The sequence below is a fragment of the Balearica regulorum genome, chromosome 1 (genome assembly GCF_011004875.1).
Source record: "Balearica regulorum gibbericeps isolate bBalReg1 chromosome 1, bBalReg1.pri, whole genome shotgun sequence".
Lineage (NCBI taxonomy): Eukaryota > Metazoa > Chordata > Aves > Gruiformes > Gruidae > Balearica > Balearica regulorum.
The window spans coordinates 203,608,098-203,635,284 of record NC_046184.1 but is presented as its reverse complement, the minus strand read 5'-3'; the positions used below and the strand labels follow the sequence as shown (position 1 = coordinate 203,635,284).

The following is a 27,187-nucleotide window of genomic DNA, read 5'->3' as shown; positions in this document are numbered from 1 at the left end:
TGGGGGTCAGGTGGGTAAGGAGGAATATGCCAATAACTAAAACAAGTTGTAGCTCTTCTCTTAGGTTCTTGCTCACTTCAGTTGCGGATTTCCCTTCTGTGTAACCAGTCATACTACAAATTCTGCTTTTTGTACAGTCAACACCAAATACGATCACTTGTGAAACTCAAGTTTCTAAGCGTCTGCATTGTCGTCCCAAAATTTTATGTTCAGCATGACAGTAATATTCATTCCTTTCATCATCTGCAAAAAATGCCCCCTTTTTAATAGTGTTTTTTGTAAGTTTTACTGATTCAGCAAAACTTTAGGTAAATTTTGTAGGCTTTATATAATTTTAAAAGGTTTTGGAATCACAGAGACAGTGATAGAGGGGAAAAATTTCACCTTTCACAGAGAAAGATGAGGAAGTTTCTTATAGATCAGTGTTTTTCTATCAGGTAAAGGTGATTCCAGCTGTTGAACATAGGTGTGCCACTTTCTGGGTTGTCCATTCATACTCTTTTAATATCTAGATGCAGATGCCTGCTAATACACATTAACCTTGTGATAAAATACAGCTTTATTTACATTTATTTTACAATTATGTATCAGAAAGTATAGGGACTTGCAAGATTTACTTTGTATCCCAGCATACCTTGAATCTATGCTACATTTTTGCTCTTGTTACTTTGTAACTGCCAACAACCTTTGCTTTGTGTTCAAGACTCTGCATTTCATGGCAAAAATGGTGTATTGAGAAAGTAAAAACTCAGAAAAAATGGAGACATGCACCAGAGACAAGCATAGAGACTTTTTAAATTACATGTATTTATGTGAGGTTACAGCATTATATAAATATTTAGTTACAGAGGTATGCCTTATGAGTAGTTCTGTAAGGATGGTTTACATTTGGAAATTGGAGTCTAATTTTTTGATAACCTTGTCTTTAAAAGTACTACAGTAAATGGTGAGTTCCCTAGAAGAATTGTGTCTCCCTGTGCAAATAATTTCATAGAATTGTAAGCTTATGGTTGTGATTGTATTCAATTGACCTAGGAGGCATTGAACAGAACTGGTAGGAGACCGTGCCGCAAGGATATTGTTGGTGCTAAATGTTTACAAAGGTTCAAGGGGAGACTGGAAAAGCACTTGAAAGAGACATCCTTTGGCACCTAGTAAATAGACAGAATCTGGCTCAAGAAATCACCTCAGGTAGTTGGGAGGCCAAGCTGACTGTTTGTAGCACTATACTTTTTGGGTCTCTGTGTGTATTCAGTGCTTCATTTAAAAGTTTATAGAGTCTGACAGTGACAAAACGGGCTGCTTTCAGCAATAAGATCTGCCCGTCACCCCAGGCTAGGTGCCTGGGCTAAATGGACTTTTGAGTAGACCCAGCAGGGCTGGTTTTGTACAATGAGGGCTACAGTAACTGGAAGTTTTAGTGAGAAGGTCTGAAGAGCAGCAATGTAGAGCTTATATAAGTTAGGTCTCTTAAAACCATAAGCTAATACTGGGAATTCTGTTCCTGTTGAGCCTTTGGGGGAAAAGGGACATGTAATTACACAGGAAGTTTCCTAGATTCTCTGAGTGAATGTGTCTGCTGTTCTTCACCATGGTTTTCCATTTTCCCTCCATTGCTTGCCTCTAATACAGAGTTTGTCAGACAGTTACAAAATCAGACTTGACAGGCTTCTGGTTTCACAACTGCTCACGAAACCAAATAGGAACTACAGAAAGCAGTACTCATCAATTTTTTAACTAACATTTCAACATGTAGGGGTGACAGCAGAAACACAAGAGCAGTTTACTGGCCAGGGAAGAAAGCAACATCATGATTAATGCCAAAAGTTTCTAGAGAGAAAAGTTCTGTTTCTGCAGCCGTTGATGGCACTTAGCAAGGAAGACTTGCTACTGTGACCGCCAGGTGAGCAGACAGACCTTTCCTGTCCTGTCCACAACTGTGCATTTTATTTAGAAAGAGAACCTTGCCTAGGTTTCTTTCTAGTAAGCTAGTACTCATAAGATTACTGAATCTAATAAGCAGTATTCTTCCACCAGGTAGGTGGACTGATCAGCTCCTGGCATCCTGCTTCAAAGGCATTTTGTTCTTATTTATTACAAAGGAACATGCTGGACCAGTATACACTTTACTCGGTGTTCAGCAGGACCGACACCCCAAGGCTAGTTTTGTCTTTTCTGGAGCCAGCTGGGTTTTTTGGCTTTGCAGTTCAAAAGATAATTTCTTGCTGAGTTTCGTCTCCGAGTGATGTGTGGCTTAGAAGGACTCTGAGGAGAATGCTAGTGAGAAGGTCTGCCCACGTGGCTAGGGTGTTGACTTAGCAGTCAAGGAACATTTTTGGTTCTTCAGTGGCTTCTACGCCGCTTGGATGATGTGGGGCATGTCACTGTGCTCCTGTGCCCCAGTTTTATAAAAAAGCATCTCATGGATTAGCTGGCTAGTCTTAGGGTATGGTAACAGAGTACAGGGTTCTTTGCACTTGAGCTTTCAATTCTGCATCAAAGTCCTGTTATACTGTGAATATGTTCAGATTTATGAATGTTTTGTAGTGTTGTCACTCTTTCTTGCCTGTTCTGTTCACTAGCCTCCGATTAAAAGCTGAGGTACTTTTGTTACTTGTACACAGCATTTAAAGCTTGTGAGCATTAAGAGTGGGAAGGAAATGTCCAATGGTTAAATCACTGTTTTTCCTCACTCGAAAACCTGTAGCTCTAATGGTGGAGTAGTGAGGTTGCTAGGGAAAGGCATAGTATTCTGAGCCAAAATGAAAGAGTTTAAATTGGAAACGTAGTTTGCAGGGAATCTTCAAAGACCACAGTAAGAAATTCTTGTCCTGGTTATGCCTTGGGATATTACTGGAATGCAACTGAATGATTATTTTACTCTTGTTGACATTTCTCCAAGAACATCTTTGGAGATTAAGCAAACAAATCTGTCCTTCCCCCCCTCCGCCTCAGCTTTAGACAATGAATTCTTCAACAGGAGCATGACTTCAGGACAAAATGACAGGCAAAGAGCTAATGTACTTTGAACATGGAATATAGTAGGTACTTCAGGCATTTGTCAGATACGCACACATATTTTTGTGTGTATATCTGAATCTTGCGTGAAATTGTGGTGTTTGTGCACACTTAATGTATCTTATGTTATACAGAATGGTCTGTTAGTCCAAGTCTAACAGCTAGATGGCTTTTGCTATTGTATTACTATATTACACTAAGGAAGAGTGGAAGGAGAGTTTGAAATATGATGACTTCTGGCAGCAGGTCTTGTGCTAATTTCTTTTAAATTCTTAACATTTGTAGTGGATCTTTTCTTATATCATCTTAGGATTGTACTTAAATCTAAAGAAATACAGGCAACATCTTTCTGTATCCAAGTGAGGTACTTTATAAGTCCATACCTATGTAAGTATAAGAATTCAAAAACATGTATTTGTAAAGCACGTGCCAGATAAGATGTGGTGAATATAACTTTGAGAATAGTTTTCAGTCTAAGCAAAATACAGATGAGTGTACATGATCATATAGAGATGGGAATGAGTGGTGTTTGAACTGTATAGCCAATGAATTGTATAGGTGATTTTCTTGAAAGACTCTTTGTTCAGCCATTGCCTCTGGACTCCAGAACACCATCGCCTACCTCCCTTTTACCATTTCCCAAGCGTAGGTTTCCCTGCCTGTGCCTTCCCACTCGTAGGGGTGTAGCACTGCTCTTTGTAGCGCTGTGTCTCTATGTCTGTTCCTGGTGTTTCCTTGCCTTCACTTTTTCATTGCTTGTTTGCTTTTTGTTCTTCAGGTTTGTGTTTTTGCTTGCTTAAGCCTTAATGCTCTCACAGAAGGTTATGGCATGAGTTAAAGGGAAAAGAAGTTTTGTCACTTTAATTGTTTATGAAAGAGAGGAATATTTCAGGATCTTGTCGGTGTTACTTTGCTGCTGCTGGGCCTTAATCATTAGATGAGCTTTCCTGTGAAAGGTAGAATATCTCTATGCTTACTCTTTTTCCTGGTGCTCATGCTGGTTTCATTCTGGCAGGCTTGACTTATTGCTGGTTTTGTACTATAGTCCTATATCAAAAGCAAGTGTCAAAAGCATATGAAAGGATGCAAACAAGTTATAAAATTAAACTCCAAATCCTAAATCAAAATGATAGACGTGCTTTCTGTTCTTTGATTTCCCACCCGCCACTTCTTTGCCCTTATCCCAGAAATGTTAGACATGAGCTTGAAACTCTTCTGTTTCATGTACTGTTATATATGTAAAATGTTGGAATTTTTTTTAGATCAATTTCAGCTGGAGCAAACAAGAGCCCGCCATCAACTCCTTCCTTCTATATTGCAGGCCCACTCCCCGATGGATGGGAACAAGCTATGACCCAGGATGGAGAAATTTACTACATAAACCATAAGAACAAGACCACATCTTGGCTAGACCCAAGGCTTGACCCACGCTTTGGTAAAAGTTCATCTCACTTCAGAATTTTTGATTCACTTCAGTTCACTCAGCTTTAATTTTGCAGGCATATTTTGAAAACTTTTTATAGTACGACTAAAATATATTTTCATTTGAATTATAGAGACCTTATTTAAATCATTCTTAAAAACAAAAGATAAAAAGAATTAGCATATATCCTGTAGGAGTGTATGTCACCAAAGTTTCTAATACTAGGGGTTGGGATTTTGCCATATAATCCGTACAGTTCCCAAAATTGGTGGCATTCAGCAATTACGTATGTAGAGACAGTTTCAGCCAAGCTCACTCTTCCCTTTAAAACTGCAAAACTTTACCACAGAAGAATCTTTTAATTCCCAAACAAATATTTACTTTCCTTTGCTCTATCCTGTCAAATAATAATTTATGCTGTTTAAATACACTTGAAACATATACCAGCTTATAATTCCAGCTTGTCACAGTGATGATCATGACAAAACTTTGTTTTAAATATGGAGAGAAATAATTAGTTTTGTGGTTTCCACTTTAATAATCTTTTTGTGGGGTAGAGACTATGTAATATTGGAAATAGAAATAGTAAATTAGGGATCACGAGGTCTAGATGTAAAAATTTAACAAAATAGAACTCATACCTCATTTTTTGTAATGTTTTTGATCTATATAGAAAGCAGAGCTGCAAACATTTAAATAAAATATTGGCACTGATGACTCTGAACAGCAATCACATATAATATTGAGACTCTAGTTTCTTAGATTGTCCAAGTGATTGTTCTGATATATTTAAGGTGGTATTACAACTTTAGTTCTTGTATAAAGCCATGACCTGTGTGTGTAAGCTTTATTAGCTAATTAATTTACCCTTGATTTGTTTTCCCAGTAACTTACTATTTTCAACTTCTTTGGATTTTAGTCATTTTTCCAGAGCTATGGAAAAAAAAAAAAGAGAGAAGAGATCATTGTGGTTTTCAGGCTTTAGTTTTGGACTCAGTGCAACTAAATGAAAACAGCGTGCAGATCACTGAGTAGGTCAGGCTGAGGGGATACAAAGCCTTTGAAGCTTTACAGGGGTTGACCTAACAACAACTGTGGGCCCCTTTTGGGAGAGGCATTAACTCCATGAATGCCATATAAACACAGAGCTGCAAAACTCAACAGTCGCTGTTCTGTTTTTTCTGAAATGGCTGTTAGAAATTTCAGCAATTTTGTTCTGTAGGCTTGAGTAGCTTACTTTGTTTGCTCTTATGGAGAACACCAGATTGTGACACTTTGTTTATAAACTGCTCACCAGTTTGTAGACAGGTTGAACCACTGTGCAACTTGAGCCCAAAGGGTGGGGCATATATTGAAGGTTGTCGGCTTTGGCAAATGTCCATGCTGGCTTTAACACCAGCCGGAGTTGCAGACCTGTTTGCCTGTTACAAGAGGAGTGTGTAGGTAATTTGCAACTTCATAATTACTTAATATGTGAGTAAGTCTGAAAAGGAAGCAGTCATTTTGAAAATCAGTCTTGTCTTTTGCAGTTAAAAGAGGCAGGTCAATTATACTTACTTAAGTAATCTTGCAGGGTATGTATTTTGCTTTTCTTTGTATTACTTCATAGTTTACAGTGATGAGCTGGAATTAAAAGGGAGTATGGAAAAGGTTTTAATTGACAGAGGTTGTGAGTGAGATGAATCTTATTTCTCAGAACTGTGTTGTACTCCTGTAAATAGTACTGTCTAACTGTAAGGGCAAAAACTACAGTCTTGTGCATACTGAAATTCCATGAAATGTTAAGACAGTGCAGTTAAACTGAAAGAAGTTAGAAATGTCCAAAAGACTGCATAAGGGTTTCTTGCTGCATAGCTTCCCTTTTTGGGCCCACTGCGTATGTGTATCCCAGACAGTCTTGAGTACATGCCAAGGCTCTTTATTTTGTGGTCGGACTTTTAATCTGTTCCAGACCTTTTCAGTCAAAGAGCTCAAGTGTAACTGAAAGGGGCAGGAAAGGGGGAAAAAAAAAAAAAAAAAAAAAAAAAAAAAGAGCGTGTGGGCTCTTCTGATCTAGAGTGACGGCAAATAGAGACAAGCTGCTAGCTGCTGTTGAGCTTGAAGGAGTTTTCCTTGAAATCTTAAGTTGTACACATTGTATTGTGGTTTATGTTTTCATCATTTGAGCCAAGAAAATACAAAATCTTATTCCTGTAGCTTTCTTACTTGTGATCTCCTTAAGTCACTCCAGTAAAGAATAAAAAGAAATCTGTTTGACAGAACTAACTCACTGAGCCTTGCATTTATTTATCATGTGGAGATCCTCAACAAATATGTGCTGTGACCCTAAATAGCATGTGAATGACTCAGAAGTTTACCTTTCTGTGCTTAATATAGGTTGAAAATCCTGCTGGGTTTTTTTCCCTCTGAGGATTACCATACTCTTTTCTATCGCTGAGTTTAAATATAAGGGCTTAGTTTTTACTATTTTTTTATTACTAACACTTTCAGAAGCAATCCTAGGTGAATTCATTTTTGTAATGTTGAAGCTTTTGATTATTACAGTGATACTAATGTTGATTGAAAATAAAGGAGAGGTTAATTTCTTCCTTGGTATTGCCACTTTCACCAATCTGAAGAACCATTGAAAACAATAAAGCTGTTAAATGGTATGTGCAAACATACTCTTCTGTTCCAGTATTCAGAAACAGAAGGGTTGAAGAGTCTTTGCCCTTAATGCTTCTGAATTCCCAGCTTCCAGGGAGACAGCCCTTATGGCTCTGTATGTTCCTCATCAGATGGAAGCTTTGCATTCATCTTTCTTTTCTCTAGTTGGTGTGCATATACCTCTTTTAAGTAGTACTGGGAATTTTCCATTAATGTGGTAAGAAAAGAGAGAGGAAGGAGGATCAGTTTGAAGAAATTGTTTTAGGCGGACACACCTACTGACTTGGTAAGGAGAATTTGGGTATTGCGCTCATGCTTTTAAACAGAAAATAAAAGGATGCACTTAATATGGATTCTTTCTTGGAGTAGGCTTTTAAGACTAATGCATCAGATAAAAGTCCCTGTCAGAATACTCGCTGTGGAGTAGGCTAGGTCTAAAACCTGAGTGCTCCAAGTTGAAGATAAGACCTTTGTTCCAACACTCAGATCTAACTTCTTTGAAGTGGGTTTGAGGTCTTCAGCTACACCACTTAAATGGCAATGAAGTCTTGTTGTGGCTCAGATGTTGATCCTCCAAGTCTGTGTATTTGGCTTTAGAACAGTTTTGTGTTAGAATTTACAAACTTTAAAATCTATGAAAGAACTAAGTATGAAAGGAAGGTCGTCTTACGCTAAGCACAGGCAATCATAAAAGATGACATGGGATCAAAGGAATGAGGATGGGGGGGGTGGTCCTTAGGCCTGTGTCAGCAGGATTTTTTGTGTAGTGGAGCATCTGGTACAAACATGCTGTCCTACCTTCTCACTGCCCTTGCAGGCCTCGTAGTATGGGGTTTCAAATTACTTCTTTCTTTTTATTTTTTTAGAAGGTTATTTATTTAAGGAAACTGGACTGTCAGGTTGAGCTTGTGTTTTGGACTGTTTTGTCTTCTGCTAGCATCCATTGGTCATTCTTCACAGATCCTACCATTTTTCTTAAGCCTTCCAAATAATATGTTTTCTTGATAGTCAAAGAACATCTGCTTTTTCTATAAAATTAAATTTCTTAGAACCAGTTGAAGTTTGGAATCGTTCAACTTTATTGCTACAAGTTTCCAAGAATAGGCGAATAGGCTTTTGTATCAAATACCATTAAAGCAATTTTAACTGTTACTTAAGTTTGCAGATGATAGGACTTGTTTTCAAAATACAACTTAAAATAAGTAGCCTTTTGGGGATACGTAATTTGTTAAATTTGAAGATGGGACAGTGAACTTGAAGTGGGAAAATACCAGAAACTGGCAGTTGATTTCTGTATCTCTGACGGAAAATGTTAATCTTGTATTTAAACAGTGTAGTACCCATTAGTCAGACAAGTCTGTCTGCAGGAATGGAGTAAAACAAGATACTGTTTCAGTTTTCTTGTTATTTTATTCTAGACTTCAGTTGTATAGGTTTGTTACTAGTGATCATAGCAGTGTTACACACACCCAGTCTTTTTCCTTCTGTTCTTTCAAATGTTGGAGCTGCCATATGGGGTATGAAGCAAAAGATGTGACCTCAGATTGAAATCATTGCCACAATTTTATTTTTATCACTCCCACTTAGAGATTATGTTAAAGTTTTTTGAAGTTCTGTATGAATTTTGGATGAGGGGGAAGGCAAGGCCCCTCAGTGTATCAGCGTTTAATAGCTCTATGGAATGTGCCATAGGGGCTCTGTGTACAGTAGCTGCTTGAATTACACAAGTAGGAAAAGGAATACAAGTGATGATAACAGTAGAAGTATAGAGAATGCACATCAGGACTTTCTGCTTCCTTTTTTTTGTAATGTAAGAACATTATACCTTTGAAACAATAAAAAAGGCTTGCTCAGAATTACTGAAGTAAAATGCACCTGTAGATTTCATTGAAACATGTATTTATCATTTCCATTTAAGAAAAAACAAAACCAAAAACCAACCACACAACAAACTTGAAATGCACTTAAAAGCTTCGGAGCATCTGCTAAGTTTTAAGTATTGTAAATTCAAAGGAAGTATTCCATAGTGTTGCTTTCTTATTCCTTACCTGCCTGGCACTTTAATATGTGTTTCTTCAAATTAGTTTGTAGGAGGCTTGCCAGAGGCAGACTTGTGGACAAGATAGAACTGGAACCCTAAACCGGAAAACTTTTTTTTTTTGGCCTTTGGTCAAAAAAACCCAGGCCTTATGTCTGGTCACAGTGGTGTTTCATATTTTTTAAGTTCCAGATCTGCCTTCCATTTTTGCACAAAAGAAGAGCATGAGCCACAGTTGGTTTTGATCTGCAAATTCAATGGCATATCCTCTTTACATTCTCTCTAAACCAAAGTGGATTTGGCTGATCTGAAAGGTCTGTTGGTATTAAGATTTTTCACCTCACTGTCTCTGTTTTTCCAGAAGAACAATTTCAGGAGATCTCTTAGGATGAGGAAAAGACTTCTGTATTTTAGTATGTGTGTCAAAGAACGTGTATGGATGGAGCAGCATCAGTTTTCAGTGAACCAGTGACTTGTGTCAAAGTGAGCTTGTTGCAAACCTGCAGAGGCAGATGAAATTTGACTGGTAAGCATCCCTTTGTAACAGGGGATGCGGCCCTTATGGTAGTGACAATAAATGCTTATTAGTTGTTCGTCATCATATCAGAAAGTAAAATCTTGTTTTGTTCAAAAGTAGGGTATATTTAGACCTCTTTACGGAGCAGAATTCACTGAAGAAATCATTAACTCTGTCCACAAGTATTGTGCAAGGATGCAGTTATGTACTTCATGTAGAATATTTGTATACTAATAAAAAGGGGGGAAAAAAAACCCACTCCTGTTAGGAATTGTCAGGGTAGTAGGTTTATATAAGTTTATAGCTGGTTTGGGTTTGGTTTTGTTTTCAGAATAATTTAATCCTGTTTGAGAAAGGAGATTTATTGGTAATGGTGTCTTTATGCCAGTAAAAATAATGTGTACTTCCAGTGTTGTGCTAGAACAGCTGTGATAGTGAAAGAAAACTGCACTCCTGATAGGGCCATTTTTCCACCATATCCTCCTAACACCACAGTTTGCATGTCTCTGTTAATGAGCATACTACATTAAAAATTGAAGGTGCATCATTTTTAACACATCATTCATTATCTGTAATCTAAATATATATACACACAATAATTATATGCTCTATATCTAATCATATATAATCTAAAATTCAAAGAAGTGTCAGCTTTTTTCCTCCTTGAACTCAATCATGTTGAAACACGATTTCAGTTTCTTATATAGAGAAAACAATTTTGCTCTGTTTCTTGACAGTATACTGTTGATTTTTATTTTTTTTTTAATTGCAGTAGTTTTTACTGGATCTTGTAAATCCTGTTTAATCATTTCTGATGGGCTTGTGACAGACTAAAAAAAAAAAAAAAATGCAGATGTGCACATACATATATATACACAGGGTTTTTTTCCCCTCACATAAACTGAAGGAAACCTGTGTTTTTTAAAAAAAAAAAAAAAAAAAAGACTTTTGTATTATTTTTATAAGAAATTGTACACAAGTTTGTGTTTTGGCCTAATTAACCCAGGAAGTATTATGTAGTGATTAAGCAGTGAAACTGTTTGCAGCTAATACCCTTATGTAGACTCTTTGCTGATTAAACTTTAGTCTAGAATGCAGACTAGCTTTGATTAAATATGTTTTGCCAGACATTTGGTGGACAGACATGGGGTCTTGATGCGCTCAGGGTCCTGCACTTTCTGTAGTCTTCAGTGTATCATGCATATGCTTTGAGCTTAAATAATGTTAGTTGAGGTTTCTTCTCATAATCTGTCCTATGCAGTGTGACCTACATAGTTCTCCAGTAGTACTAACACTTATACTGTCTGTTCCATTCTGTATGAAGATTTAAAAATAAAGTCAAATATTTTAAAAATTATTTAGACTTCCAAAATTGAAATAAATTTCTTTTTAAAGAATGGAAAATGTTTTGGTTTATATGCATGCACTGAGCAGAAGTTTCTTACAGCTATTTATGTTACTGCTGAATCTCATTTATATTTGCTTTTCTGGCTGGCCAGAATATTTCCGTTTTCTGAAACTGGCATACATTGAGTGGAAGTCCTTTATAAATATTGCTGCTGACTTCTATGGGGAACAAAGTTAGATCCATGAACAACTGCAACAGCATTTTAGTCCACTTTAGTTTCCAGTGTGTTAAAAGAGTCTGTCCGTGGATGCTATAAAGTCTTAGTGGTGGTCAATCAATCCAGCCTTTGCACCTCTGCATTTCAGGATACTGAAACGCTTTTAAAAACAACGGCAGCTTTATCAAAGAAAACAAATAACTGTTTAAATTAATTTATATTGTTTTAATCAGCAGGTGCCGTAGTGATAGAAGAACAAAAAGAAAAATATTGATTTAACTTGAAAACGAATAATTGATAAATGCAGACTAATCAATCGGTAGTTTGGGCATGCTTCTGTTACAGATAACATTTTCATTGGATATATCTTGTTTTAACCATGAGTTCAGCTCAGGGATGTGTGAATATTTCTAAGACACTAAGATTCGTTTGTATGCTTAAAACAGCAAAATGAGCCCAGAGGACAGTCTGTTTCAGGTTTCCCCCTTCGTCTAAGCTCCAGGATTCTCAGATTAATTGGAGATTGAAAACACTGGAATATTTTATTGTGCTAACTTTTAGGTTGTTTTATAACAGCAGCATTATGAAACTGCAACTGGGATTTCCTTAAAGTAATATAGCAATGGATTATAAGGAAAACAATCCAGAAACATGACTTGTATCCTGATTAAACAACAAATTGTTGTACCAAGTCTCTTTAAAAAAGCCACTTGGAACAAGTTTTTATTACTTCCGAGACTCATTCTTTCAAATCCTGCTGGTAATTTTTTTTTTTTCTTGACAGCTCTTTTCAATTTAATCAAAGAGGATTTTTGCCTTTGTTGCAGTGCTGCAAACTAGCACCATTCAAAAACCTGGCCATAGCCAAAAGTGATGCACAAAAACTGTCTAGCTTCCAAATGAAGCTGGAGGGGACAAATACTCTTTTTCAGTTCCCTCAATAAAAACATCGATCCTTATTATTAAGAGCAGTAAGCTATAGTATGCTTAGATGCTGAGCTTTGTTGTTGGTTTTTTGTTCAAATAAATAGCATTTAAAAATAGTTTTAGTTTTGAAGGGTGAAATGATTAAATACAAAAGAAAAAACATCAAACATTGAGCTGTGTCTATTAATCATTAAGGGTACTCTACAGCAAGCTTTGCATGTAAATCTACATAGGGGAAAGGTACTGTGTTACTGCAAACTGTCAGTGCCCTGGGACGTGTGATTTAAATTGGCATAGGATCTTGGGAGAGAATTAGCCTTTTATGTTTGAGTTGTTAACAATCTGCTGGCCTTTTCTCTCTAGCACCAATGACTGGTAATTGTTTCTCTCTCTTGGTTTGTGGGGTGGGTTTTTGGTTGTTTGTTTTTTTCCATTAAGGATGTAGACAGCAGCTTAAACTTTTTTTTTCCCAGTAACTGTCAAGTGTTATCTGCTACAGTACAGAACAGGCATTTTGCTGTTGAGTTTGGACAGTAGAAGGTTTAATGTGTACGATTGGAAGACCACTAATTCTTTGTTCTCAAAAGCATATTGCAGCTATTACAATTGACTGTATTCTGCAGATTGTGAAGCTAAGCCATATTATAGGACAGCAAGATCTTTTTTATTGTCTTAAGTTGCCCGTGTTTTTTAACTTGTCTGCCCCTCCTCCTCCTCCCTCAAATCCCCCTCTTCTAGAAACAAAGACTTGTTTGTTCCTGCTCTGCCTGTGAGGTCTTTGCAGCCTCCGCTGTGTGGGTGCAGAGCCCCTTATTTAAATGCTTTCCATACCCATGGAAGGTAAGGAACAGGATGCATCAGAAAACTGATAAGTCCTAACTCTAATAGATAAATGAAGCTCTTTGAATTCAAAGTACTTAAAAAGACCTGTGCATGTCAGGATCATCACAAGCCCATGAGGTGTGGGGGGGAAAAAAAAAGTGCTTATCTGAGATCCCATTGATAAGCATATTCTTTAGAGTGCAGATTTCTGCAGTCATGTCTTCAGTAAGTAATGGAGAATTGAGAATTTAAAAAAAAAAAAAAACCAAACCCCACAAAACCAACCAAAACAAACAAAAAACCAAACCAACAACAACGAAAAAAACTTTAAAACTTTCTGTTTTTTCCTGTCACTTGAAACAAGATGTGGTTTTGCTCTTTTCATTAAATATTGTGTTGGAAATTATAGAGAATGAGAGCTAGGGAATGAATACTTGTATGGTCCATGCAGGAAAAACATTCATAACATGTTGAAGGGATGTTAGTGATATTGCACTAAGGTGTTTAAGTAAGGTTACAAACTGTTAAATTTTTATGAGGCTATCTGTAATACAGCTTGGCTGTGAACTGCATGAGGCAGCGACTCTGAAACCATGATGGTTTAATTGGAGAGTAGACCATAAAGCTGGCAATTTTAACCTAAAGAAAATTGACATTCTTCAGCTTTAGGTACTTGATTTTTACAAGGTAGATAGTTTGCTTTTAACTTTGATGTGCTGCTTTCAGGTGATTGTAATTTTCTAACATTTGTCCCTCTTTACTTTCCACTGTAATTGACCTTCCATCTTGTTTAATAGCAGGGTTTGAATCCTGGAACTTCTGAAGGGTAGTACAGACCTCTGCTTGAGTTGCAGAATTAGCTAACAGCAGGAGAAGGCTGCTGTTTTCCTTTTTCCCCTACTAAACCCTTTATTCACTGTCTGCTTTCAAGGTGAAAGAGGGTAAGGTATAAAAAGCAAAAGGCATAATTCTGGTTCCAGACTTAATATGATTCTGGGTAAAAAGAGAGAAAGGAGGAAAGATATTCTCCACTCCAGCAATGTCATGTCCAGCTTATCTAGAGGTGCTCAGTGGGCTGCCTTTCTTTGCATTACTTGCTCTAGCTTCAACTTTGCCCTAATTTGGTAAATGTAGGTAGTCTAATTGCTGTCAATGTTCTGGCAGAGATTGCCCAGTGGAGGGCCTGGAGCTTGTAATTACAGTTCACTGCTCACATCCTTGCAGGACAGTTGTTAGTGTTCTTGAAACTTTTGCTTAACAGTTTCTTGTGTCTTGGGGAATATAAACCTTCTGTGTTTGTTCACCAGAGGAACTAGTTGTCCTGTCTCTTCCTGTTGCTGGCTTAGGGACCACAGCTCACATCGCAAACCTGTTTGATTGGCTCATTCTGATCATCTTACAGAATCATAGAACAGTTTGGGTTGGAAGGGACCTCAAAGATCATCTAGTTCCAACCCCCTGCCATGGGCAGCCTCCACTAGACCACGTTGCCCAAAAGCGCTATCCAACCTGGCCTTGAACAATTCCAGGGAGGGGGCATCTACAACTTCTCTGGGCAACCTGTTCCAGTCTCACCACCCTCATAGTAATGAATTTCTTCCTAATATCTAACCTAAATCTACCCTCCTTCAGCTTAGGGCCATCACCCCTTGTGCTATCACTAAATGCCCTTATAAACAGTCCCTCTCCATCTTTCCTGTAGGCCCCTTTAGGTACTGGTACTCCTATAAGGTCTTCCTGAAGCCTTTTCTTTTCCAGGCTGAACAACCCCAACTCTCTCAGCCTGTCCTCATAGGAGAGGTGCTCCAGCCCTCTCATCATCTTCATGGCCCTGCTCTGGACTCGCTCCAACAGCTCCATGTCTTTCTGGGGACCCTAGAGTTGGACACAGTACTCCAGGTGGGGTCTCTTGAGAGCAGAGAGTAGAAGGGCAGAATCACCTCCTTCGACCTGCTGGTCACACTGTTTTTGATGCAGCCCAGGATATGGTTGGCTTTCTGGGCTACAAGCGCATACTGCTGGGTCATATTGAGCTTCCTGTCCTCCAGCACCCCTAAGGCCTTCTCTTCAGGGCTGCTCTCAATCCATTCTCTGCCCAGCCTGTGATTGTGAGTGGGATTGCCCTGACCCATGTGCAGGACCTTGCACTTGGCCTTGTTGAACTTCATGTGGTTCACACAGACCCACCTTTCCAGCCTGTCAAAGTCCCTCTGGATGGCATGCATTCCCTCCAGCATGTCAACCGCACAACACAGCTTAATGTTGTCAGCAAACTTGCTGAGGGTGCACTTGATCCCACTGTCTATGTCACCGACAAAGATGTTAAATAGTGCCAGTCTCAATACCAACCCCTGAGGAACCTTCTTCCTGAAATTTAGTTTTGAAGGTGAATTGGTGCTGAATTGTAAGATGAACTGCTTGATTTTAAGCTTTAATCCACAGGAACATCATCTTCCCGCTTTTTTTATCCCCTCTGGGTCAGGATGGGACTTTCAGGTTGGAGTTGAACCTTCAGCCCTTTGCATTCACTCTGTTTCTACTTGGTATTGGGATTCAGTTTCTATTCCTACCTCAGCTGTTCACTTACCTTTACAGGAAGTTTTATCTTATTCGTGATCATTTGTGTGAAGCGCTCTCATAAGTGACTGCATAAAAGATGATTTCAGATTACTTCAAGCTATTTGATACTTCCTTTTATTTCGACTTGACTCATGAAAATGTGACCCACATGTCCGTTAGACTATTTTCTTCATGCTGGACCTATGAAGTAGTTGAAAAGGTAGTCCAGAGAGTTGAGTCTGTAAATGTTTCTGACTTCTTTATTTCTTTTCTGTTCTTGCTCCAGTCAGCATATGGCATTTCTTCTTCATATGTTACCTCTCAATGGAAAGATTTGCTGCAGCAAGGGGAAAAGAGAGCAAGGCTGTGAAGCAACAGCCATTTTTACTGCTATTAGGAGATAAATATATTTAGGCTTTCTTGGAACAGAACTGTACCTTATTGTTGAATACTCAGAAGACAGTGGAGACTGAAGGGCTTTTCAGAGAAAAGATGATACAGATTCTTTATGGGATATTTCTCCTTTCTTACGATAGTTGGAAATGTTAGTGTTCCAGGAATCCTCTATATATGATGAAAACATTAATTCAAACTAATACAACAGATGGTTTTCTTTGCACCAAAACAGCTTGTCATCCTAAAAAAAGCTTACTTTTTTTTTTTCTTCCTTCTTAGTTCCCATAAAGCGTAATCCTCATTCCCAGGAAAAAAAAAACAAAAACCAACAAAACTACCACTCTCCCCTCACTGCATCGGCACATGCATTCTGCAGCATATTGTGAACATTAACAGTTTCAGGCTGTTCCAGACAAGATGGAGAGCTAATTCCAAAACTGAAAGCCCTTGAAAAACAGTGCCCTTGTAATTCAGCCTTTCCCAGTCCTGTGTTCCACTATGGGAACTGCAGTGCCTCTGTTGACTTCAACCATAACTAGTTTCGTGGTGGGGAGGAGATCAGGCTTGTCAAGTAGATGCATCCCAGTCATGCATTATTTAATAACATAAAATTGTCTTGAGTCTTGTTTTTATGGGGGAAAGGAAGATGGGTTCTCATTATGCATTAGGCATACCAGATGGCATTTTTTCTTCTCCACACCCCAGAAAAGATGCATCGCATACTTCTGTGGGGTAAAATAAAAGAAAACGAAGCACTAGCAAAATGTTTCCTATATTGATGGCAGTATTTTTGGCTGTATAATTAATCTGCCATCTCTAATCGTGCATGTTTTGCATATGCAGATGCCCTAAATGGAGTCTGTAACACAAAACTTGATGTGACAAGGATGTGAATGATTGTTGCATGACCTGCACCACAGTGGGAAGAATGGTAGCCTTTAACCACATGTAGTTTGTTATGTGAGATGATGTGTTTTGTTATTTCATGTGTTCTCGACTTCAGTGATTCTAAGATTACATGTGAATAAGAAAAATGATTTTGTATTATTTGTGTCTAAACTGAGAATATTTTATTAGGAAGAAGAAAGAGAGATCCTTCTAATTAAACTTTAAATATTTTACTGCTCTTTTGAATTTTTCACCAACTTACACATTTAACTGTTTTCAGAAGCTTTTAGAACAAGTACGCACTCTTAAACATGAGACTTGCATTGATTTCATGGGAGTGGTACATGTAAGCAAACATTTCATGCTCTGAACATCAGTATAGCTGCATGGTTTGTACTGTCATGGCTTGTAATTTTGTAAGATTTTTTAGTATATGCCTTCTAAGGATAATACTTTCTTTGCATGTATTTGTTTGAATTTCATTTTTAAATGTTTATTGTTTTGGTTCCTTAGCCATGAATCAGCGAATCAGCCAAAGTGCTCCAGTGAAACAGCCACCCCCTCTGGCTCCTCAGAGTCCCCAAGGCGGTGTGATGGGTGGGAGTAGCTCCAATCAGCAACAGCAGATGAGACTTCAGCAGCTGCAGATGGAGAAGGAAAGGCTGAGACTGAAGCATCAAGAACTGCTTCGGCAGGTGAGGCCACAGGTTAGACACCTACTTCCACTATTTCTTTTGTATGTTACGTTTTGTTTTTGCTAAGTTGTTGCTTCAGTGAGTCTTAAAGACCGATGACTGTACAGAAAACTTTGAGATCTAACAAGGTCTGAATTCATTCTGTTACTGATACCAGCTTGATAGTGAAAGCATCTGACTTACCAGACTGAAGGATTTTGTTTTCCTCCCTCATTCCTCTCCCTAATAAAACTCTGAGAACAGGCTTCTTTACTATTAGGGTGACATCATGCACTGCTGATCTGATTGGATATTCCTCTTGAGAATATATTTCATGTTCATTGAGTTCTGAGTCATGCAAAAAGACAAAGAGTTGGTTCCCACAGCTGCTTTAGTTCTCCCTTTTAAGTGGAGGAAAGTCTTTCACTTTTAGAACCTGTCACAGTCTGTAGGATTTCAAAGTACTTTTAAAGTTTATATGAGATTCGTTGAGGACGCACCTTGTTGCTAAAATCTTACCTGTTAACCAGTGGAGTGGAGCATGGAACAACTGAATCACTCATGCTGCATTTTGAACCTGTGTTTTTCTTATGCCGAAGAATTGCAAACTTCCTAATTAGGCTGCAAGCTATTCCTTTCAGTATTTTTCTACTCTATGAATATACCTGTAGCAAATGTTAAAGCGTAGGACTGGACATTGGAATCTCTGGATTTTGAATTCGGGCTTCACTTCCTTTTAACTTTAAGCCTTCCGCTTTGATTTTTCCATCTGAATATTTTAAGAGTTACTGTCATCTGTGCTAGATACTTAGGCTATTATTTGGGTTTTTTGACACTGCCAGAGAAAGCACTAATTGTTTCTTTGAAGAAAACCTAAAATCTTACCCTGTTCCCTTTTCACTTTGGGTGATGGGCCTTGTATCAAGAGAGGATAATAGCTTAATGTCCTCAAAGACAGCTTTTCTCTTTCTTCATCACCTGCAGTATTCTGTCCTGGAATCTGACTCCCATTGTCCCCTTTTAGTCAAGGCCTATTTTATAGGAATCTTCAGCATCTCTTGGTGTGTAAAATGGGTCATCTTTACAGCTGTTACTTTTTCTAGTACTCTAGTTAAGAATACATTGCAAAGGTGGCATCAGGACTTTCTCTCTGCTTAAGCACCTGGGCTTCTGCTGTTCCTGCTTTGCTATTAATCCACCAACAAACATTTTACCCTGTGCTAGCATGCTTCTAGGTAGGCCTTCTAATTGTCTTCTTGCCTCAGTTGTCATTGAGAACTAACTTTGGACCAGGTGACAGCCAGTTCCCTTCTTGTTGTTCTCCCTGGTCGTTAAGCTTATCTGTCAAATATGCATCCTTGGTAAATCTGTGAGTTTTGTTTCACTGTGTTGTGATTTTCATAGTTTCTTAACTCCCTTATCCTGTCTCATCTGGCCTGTCTTGGGGGCTCGATACTACAAGATGGTGTTGATAAGACAGCCTGCATAGGCAAACCATGCAGCTAAAGTAATTTTTATCCATCTTATTTTTACTCTTAGGCATTGCGGAATATCAATCCCAGCACAGCAAATTCTCCAAAACATCAGGTAGGCTCTTAACTGATGTTTCAGCATAATTAGAAAGATGACAGCATTAACTTAGGCTAGCAGAGGAACTTTTTGCTTCATAAAGGCATTCTAAAAAAGAAAAACAAACAAACAAACCCCCAAGCTCTGCCACACACATTTTTGAACCACTTCTCTGGTCACAACCCTAACATTGTTTTTGAGAGTGCTCCATTACCGCAATTTTTTATCAGTATTTAAAAGCAAATGAGGAATTCATTGCACATTTTTCTGCATTGAAAACAACCTTCTTGTTTAGCATTCTTGAGGATACTGCTGTTTCAGTCCTGATGTCATCAAGATGTGTATTTAAAGCAAACCTCTCGTTATGTCTAAGGTAGTAGTTTGTGACTTAAGTACTGTTCATATGAATGTTCTTACCAGTCTGTTTAAACAGGTATGATCTTAAAGAAGGATATCTGTAATCAGTTAATAAAAAGTCACTTGAAATACTTACGATTTTGAAGCATGTACAGTGTAACAAGAATTATTGAATAGATTAGACTAACAAAATAATTGCTATGGGGATATAATACGTAATTATTCCATTTTGACATTTAACAGGTTCCTGCACAAATACATTTTCTGTACAGGAAACAATTCTGAGAAGCCTCCTAAGCTCAGACCAAAAAAATTGGTCAAAATGTGAAGCATTAATGACCAGTTTAATGCAGACTTCTTTTAGGCTCTTAGGAAGTTGAATATGGAATGAATCTCTGAAAGGGTGGATTTATGGATATATTCAGAGAGCTTCTTGCTTGCTATTGCTAACAGTATTCTTAATCTACTGGTTCTTAGCACAATATTTATATTGGCTTATATTGTACTTTGTTTTTCTAAGAAAACTATTGCACTGGGCAGTAAAAACAGAACAAAAGACAGTATCCTGTGTTTGTAAGCTGTGAGTACTGGTATACTATTGCATTCTGAAGAGTACCGCAAAATTTGTACATTACTAAGTTCTCCTCAGATAATCATCGTCAAAATAGAAACCTCAGACCTTAGAAACAGCACTGATACCCTGGAAAAAATACTTTCTTGTTTGGCAATATCAGTGCAGCTCTAAAACTGAAGCAATGTAATTGACATGTAATAATTTGATTCATTTACAGAGCATTAACCACATAATGATCTCATTGATCAATATTAGATCCTATTATGAAGGAGGAGAAAAAAATTCCTTAAGAATTGCTGGTATACAAGCAATAAACAGAGAAGCACGCTCCTCCACACCAGGTTGAAACACCTTATCTTCTGCCACAATTAGGTCATTCAGAAAGGATGTTTTTCTTTCTGAATGCCAAAAGCGTATTCTGTGTTTTCTTGTCATACAATTGTTCGCTGTTCCACAGTAACTTCTTCCTGTTGCCAATTCAGAAGTGAGCAGCAAATAGAGAACTTTGGGATCAGTTTCATATTTAATAAGATCAGATTTGTGGAACTTCTTGAAATTCTGGCTTAAAACACTAAAAAGCTGCAAAAACTCAGAGACCTTATTGTTAATTCATTAAATGTATATGTAGTGGTCACTGTGCTTTGTTTGAGATGGGAACGGATGAAAGGATTTATGCAAAAATCAAGATTCTAGTTACATTTAAACTGGTTTCATACCAGGCTCACCTGTGTACTCACCTGCCTGGGATCAGTTTTATTAGTCTGCACTTGCTAATGAGTCATGCTGTGTTTGAGTGATCTGGTGGATAGAAAAGTACGCAATCATGTTGACTTAAAAGTTCTCGAGTACTAGATTATTCATGTTGTATCATCTAGTTGTATTTTCTGTGTTTTTGTGTGTCACTTCAAAAACATAGTGAGCAACCACATGTGGAAGAAGGTACTTAGAAAACTGCTTCTGGAAATTGTTCTCTAAATGCATATCAAGGCCTTGTACTACAGAGGCAAATGTTGTCTGTCTTCTCCAATGATGCTATTATTGAAGTCCCAATCTGTACATCCTGTCGGGTCATAATCAACCTAGTGAATCTGTGAAAAATCTGTAGAAAGAATGAACATTTCAGTCAACTTTTTCTTTTTGACAGATACTTTCTTTCCTTTGTGAATAAAATTAATGAAGTTTAGAGCAGTTATCTGCTTTCATGATAATAAAGCTGTGCTTGGGGGAAGAATACTAGCTTCTCTTGCTAAATTTAGATGTTCTTTTAAGAAATACTGAAAATAAAATCTTCAAATGTTCAGTGCTCTTAATTCTGGGAAGACTAAGTCTTATTTTAGAGGGGGATTGTCAAGGTCTTCCTTTTGTATAGAAATTACATTACACCAGCATTCTTGAAGCTTGCCTATAATGAAGTATCTCTTTCATATGGATAAAAAACCCTGAGAAATGTTCCTTTAATTTTAACTGGGTCTCTGAGCTTTTCTTAATCACGGAATCAACTAGGTTGGAAGTGGCTGGTGGAGGTCATCTAGTCCAGCATTCTGCATCCAGCCCAACCTCCTCTTTCTTCTTGACATTTTTGTCCACATAACCTGGATACAGTGCCATGGTTGTATTGATATCTTTGGTCACGTGTTTTTGGTACTGGGTAAATACTGTGTCCTTGCCAGTTTTTATTTCTCTGCTGTGATACTGTAGTATATCCTGTAGTGACATTAACGCTCAGCGTTATGTATGGATGTATGGAGGCCTTAGCTCTTAGAAAGATTAAACAAGTGATCAGCTTCATCTTTTGTAGCAAGTACAGTAAAAGACTCTTCTTGTTTGAATGAAGATTTGTTTTATTGTAATTCTAAAAACGTCCAAGTCAAAGGCATTTGAAGAAAAAATTACAACTTCTGTAGTTACTGTGCATAAACAAGAGCTATTGATACATTCAGGGAATTTGAAGACACCAAGCAACTGTCCAGTTACTTATGCTCATCATCATCAGTTACCTGTGAACACCTTAAAGATGCCTACCTGTCTTAGTTAAGAGATTGAGTGACTTGACTTTGTCTCCATCCCCAGTAGCTCTTCTTCCATTTTCCTGCGATTAGCATCCGATTGTCAACAATGTCTCTCCCTAAAGTAGATGTCAGTCAACTTTTGTATAAATCATAAAATTGGCTAGATGTTAGGTAATGGATTTCTTGCCTTCCAGTATACAATGGAAGGAGACAGAGGCAAAAAATGTTGAGGTTCTGATGGCATTATTATTGGATGTTGTGCGAACAACTTTCTTGTGCTAAGACTGGAAGATTTCTTCTTTGTCTGCCACTAATATTAGGCTATTTGCTAGTAACAGCATACTACACTACCGTGATAAATTCTTCTTTCTTGGTAGATCTGCATACTTGGCTTGTGCTCTCTGTTCATTGTCTCCATTCTTTTGTCCTATTTATTTTAGGAAGTACCTGTCATATTCTCTGTCGTGTTGCCCTGGACTTAATTCTTATCAACTGTAGTTTCCTATGATTCCTTTTTTTTAATTTTTTTTTTAAGTTCATTTTAGCTGGTGTTCGACACTTTCATCAGCTTAGTTGAGAAGATTTCCAGTTTTCCAGGAAAGTATTAATTTCCTAGGACACTATCATTATTTTTCACTAAAAGATTTTTTTTTCAGTCACTTCGCATGTACACCAATGCAAAGCTGTGTCACTGTCAGATTTGTGACATTTTCTGGAAAGGAAGGCAGGCACTGTTAAAAACAAGTACGGTCTTGAATTCTGTACTGTTGAAATTCAATGGTGTTAGTGAAGCTGGAAGTTTTACTGAAGACTTAGATTTTGGGTTTGTATTTGTTTTTTTCTCCCTTGGAATATGTCTGCAAATAACAAGATATACTTGTGTTCAAATCTTAGTGGAAATGGTGGGCAATAGTTATTTTAGTTTCTTAGCAAATCCCTAACAGTGTTGTTCCTTGAATCTGTTTCCCATCCCTCCATGTGTTATCTGAAGCTGACCTAGATTAACAAGATAAGTGACTTGTCTTGGTTTCATCAAGGGTGTTCGTGTTGGAGGGCGGGGAGTTGGTGTTGGGTTATGGTTGGTTTTTTTGCTGGTTTGTTTGTGTTTTTTTTTAAACAGAGATAAGGTACTGAAGCCATTTCGTCTTTGAACATAGTTTTTTTGACCAGTGTAGATACAACCACTGGCATGCAGAAACATTTTTGAAAATTATGTTTACAGGATACAGGAAGAAAATAAGTCACTTGCAGCAAATTCATAGCTGTGTTGTGTCCTTTAGTTTTAATTTGCCTTATTGCTTGATATTTGGTAGAGAAAATGGTCTATGATGTGTCTTATTCTAAGAAGAGATCCATTACGTGAAAAGTTTTGAGGATCACTAGCTAAGACACAGTGAAGAATCTTTCCAACCAAGTTTTTTCTATTTAAAAGTTTTGCTTCTAATTCAACTTTTTTTTAATCAATAGTCACAAATAATACCTGAAACTTCTCATTTTAGTGGAAGTAAATACTGTATCCCTCCTTTTATTGTGTTTTACTCACTTGATAGCTCTTTTTATTACTGCTAAGTTTTGCCTTGTCCTTCATGGTTTGTTTCCTGTTAGATGTTTCTTTTGCCCAATGAACATAAATTGTTACTGATTTCTTACTCTCCAAAATCAATAACAAAATGTTACTGGAGAACTGTCATGCAATTAAGGGAGCAGCATGTACAGTATCATAAATAACTTCAAGATTGCAAGTAGGCAGAAATCAATTTTGTATGTGTTTATCTGAGTTTTCATTGATCTGTTGATATGTTATTGTTAGCAGGAATATTTTACTTCATTAGGTAAAAATCTGTTGTTATTCACTGGACTACTTTGCAAAAATCTGTGTAATTAATGAACTGACTTCTTTAGTCTGTGGCAGTAAATTCAGCATGTAATAACAAATCTTAGCGTATTGCCTCTATTTATATAGGCATCTGTTTCTAGGAAAGCACTTGTAGGTAGCTAAAGGTTAGTTCAGATAATCTGTCAAGCACCTGTAATTTACTCTGCACCAGCTGCACAGAGCATTGTTATAGAGAACCATGAGGCTTACAGGTAAGGCAGCACACCTATGCAGTGCCATTACTTTAGAAATTAATTCAGGAGAAGACTTAACGAGCTGTGTAGAGCCATCCTAAATGGACTGAAGACTGCAGCTGGGGAGTTGTGTGGTATTTTTAAAGCAAAATATTTGCTGCTTAAAAAATGACTTCTGACTGAGAGGTCTGGCAGACATGCTCTGGCAAACTGAACTGTATCAGTTTAAGACATTAAGCTCAGCTGTCTGCCAGAGATTGCCTTCATAATAAGGCAGCAGAACAGGATGTGTCTAACATTGTTTTTTTCATAATCTAGTGGCTGAAGCATTGCTCTACACTGCAAGACAGATCAGACACCTGATCTATCAGCAAAAAATTTTTTAAGCTAGGTCAGTTTTCTGACTTGTCTTCATGTATGGCCATGCAAATGCTAGTTCCAGCTGAAGGGAGGGGTAAGAATATACAGTCAAAGGCCATCTGTAGCTATCAGTAAAAAGTTACTTTTACAAGTAACTTTAAAGTTACAAGCCCCTGGCTTGTGATCCACAGTGATCAAGAGATCAAGGCACACATCTTCCTCTGCCCTGATTAACAAACTCTGCTTCTTCTTAATTAATTTAACACTATTAAATAAACGAGAAAGTTGTGTCAAAGCATCTGGAATTTCAGCTTGGAGTTGGATGTCCTCAAGAAATTATGGAGATGTTCCTTGACCTAAATATTATTTAAGTCTTTGATATTTCTGATGAACAGTACACTGAGGTACTACTTTAAAGACTGCCTAGAAAATGCAAGCATGATTGAATGTAAATAGGCAAGCATTATTGAAAGGAGTCCTGTGTGGCTAGATTTGGAGGGGAGGGTATGTTGGCTGCCATCAAAATATACAAAATGTGGAATTCAGCTAGTTTTACCGCAAAAGTAACAGTGCTGTTGTTCGGCCGTCTTGGGAACTAAGTGCTTTAAATGTTCTTTGGTTTCTGAAATAGTATTCATTATTGAAAACTATAGATCTAAGTGAGACTTTCTTTATTAGTTTGTGTGGCAAAAGCTGTAGAATTTAAGTTTCACACTCTTTGTTGGTTTAAGTGGAAATGCTGAGCATCAGTAACTAGAAGTTGTACAGTAGGAAAGATACTTGTATTATATGAGTAACTGTCGTGGTTTTACCTCAGCCAGCAGCTCATCATCACACAGCCGCTTGCTCACTCCCTCTGTCGAGTTGGGGGAGAGTATTGGAAGAGTCAAAATGAGAAAACTCGTGGGTTGAGATAAAGACAGTTTAAAAGGTAAAGCAAAACCCATGCACACAAGCAAGGCAAACCAGGGAATTCATTCCCCACTTCCCATGGACAGGCAGGTGTTCAGCCATCTCCAGGAAAGCGGGACTCCATCACGCATAACAGTGACTTGGGAAGACAAACACCATCACTCCGAACATCTCCCCCTTCCTTCTTCTTCCCTCGGCTTTATGTGCTGAGTGTGATGTCATATGGTATGGAATATCCCTTTGGTCAGTTGGGGTCAGCTGTCCTGGCTGTGTCCCCTCCCAACCCCTTGTGCACCCCCAGCCCACTCACTGGTGGGGTGGGGTGAGAAGCAGAAAAGGCCTTGGCTCTGTGTAAGCACTGCTCAGCAATGACAAAAACATCTCTATATAACAAAAACATCCCTGTATTATCAACAGTTTTCAGCACAAATCCAAAGCATAGCCCCATACTAGCCACTATGACAAAAATTAACTATTTCAGCTGAAACCATGACAGTAACTTGAAAATTCAGAAGCTCTAATTCTACTAGTAGCACCTAAGCTTTACAGATTAACAAAATAATTTCATTGCTTGCTTGTGAATGTAGATCTTTGTGGCTAAATACCCTAAAAGTCTATAGAGTAAATCAGATCTGCATTTGTTGCCTTTGGGTTTTATGCGCCTATTTCAGGACATGTTTTGTGTCTGTATAGGAGCATATAGCTACAGCTCGCTGCAGTGGATTTCCAGGAGTCACTGGTGCTGCTTGCAGTTGCAAAACTTAATCACAGAGGTCCTGCTAAAGCAATTGGTCAGCAGAAGATGGGAGTGATGTTGACCTGAGTAAGAGATGGCCGTGAATAACAGCTTTTGCTAGAAGTAAACGAAAATTAGTTGAGGGAGGCCGTCCAGCTGTGCATGGCCTTCATGATCGCTGACTCCTGCTGATGTGTGCCTGCCTTACTGATGCTCCAGGGCACCTTGGCCACAGACGTGCACTGCTGGAGCCATGGGCAGAGAGGTAGCGAGAGGAGCAGTAGCACAGCAAAGGACTGCAAAACCAGACAAGAAGCCAGACTTTATTTACAAATGTCTATTCCAGTTTATGCTGCCTTCTCTGTGCTTGCAGTGCACTGTGTGGCATTGAGTTCTTTGCCAAGTGTATACAATACAATTAATTATCACTCTATCAGTATCACCTCTTAAATTAATTTTGCTGTTTTTCATGTTTGCAACACAAAGATTTATGTTTTCCCCCTTACTCTTCACTAATTGCATAACTCCTGATTGCTGAATTAATTCGTCTTAATCTGTCCAAGTTTTCCCTGTTTCTTTTGTACATACGCTGTGAATTTGTGGCACTCAAACAAGAAAGTAAGTATGTAGTCTGAAGGAATAACTGGTGCTGTAAGTCTGCCCATAAGTGTCGTGGTCTTCTCTTTCCCCTAACACTTCTCTCCCATCCTAGTAAAGCCTGTGGATCGTTTGGTAATTGAGCAGTGTTTGGCGGCAGAAATGTTATAACTGGCCCTTTTAAAGTAAATTTACCAAACCCCCCCCAATTATAAGGATATATCAATTCAGGTTGAGTAGCATATCATATTCTTAATACAGTAAGAATGTGATATGTGAGTTGCATGAGGGAGTCTTTTACCTTTTCTCAAAAGCATGATGAAGATAAAAATGGTCTGAAAAGAGGAATTTTATAAAGTTAATTTGGACATGGTGTGAATGACCTGGAACTTCATGTAAAACTTAATCTGTATGCAATTATGGGGAAAAAAAGGATAAGGTCAGCCAGATAAATTACATAATGCTGACCTTATTTTTTAAATAACTTTGCTTAAGGAGATGACAGATCATCTCGGTCTTTATGTAATAAC

General features: G+C 38.0%; 1 protein-coding gene across 8 annotated transcripts in view; it reads left to right on the top strand.

The window, feature by feature from the left end:
* The window catches only part of YAP1 (Yes1 associated transcriptional regulator), a 92,405-nt gene that overhangs the window by 52,596 nt on the left and 12,622 nt on the right, over positions 1–27,187 (top strand). The window contains exons 4-6 of one of the 8 annotated variants that reach the window (XM_075742328.1): positions 4,340–4,453; positions 17,313–17,506; positions 19,013–19,060. In XM_075742328.1, the coding sequence (XP_075598443.1) occupies positions 4,340–4,453; positions 17,313–17,506; positions 19,013–19,060 (356 nt within the window). The remainder of the gene's footprint in view (positions 1–4,339; positions 4,454–17,312; positions 17,507–19,012; positions 19,061–27,187) is intronic. The other 7 variants (XM_075742329.1, XM_075742332.1, XM_075742333.1 and 4 more) reach the window with 7 other exon arrangements.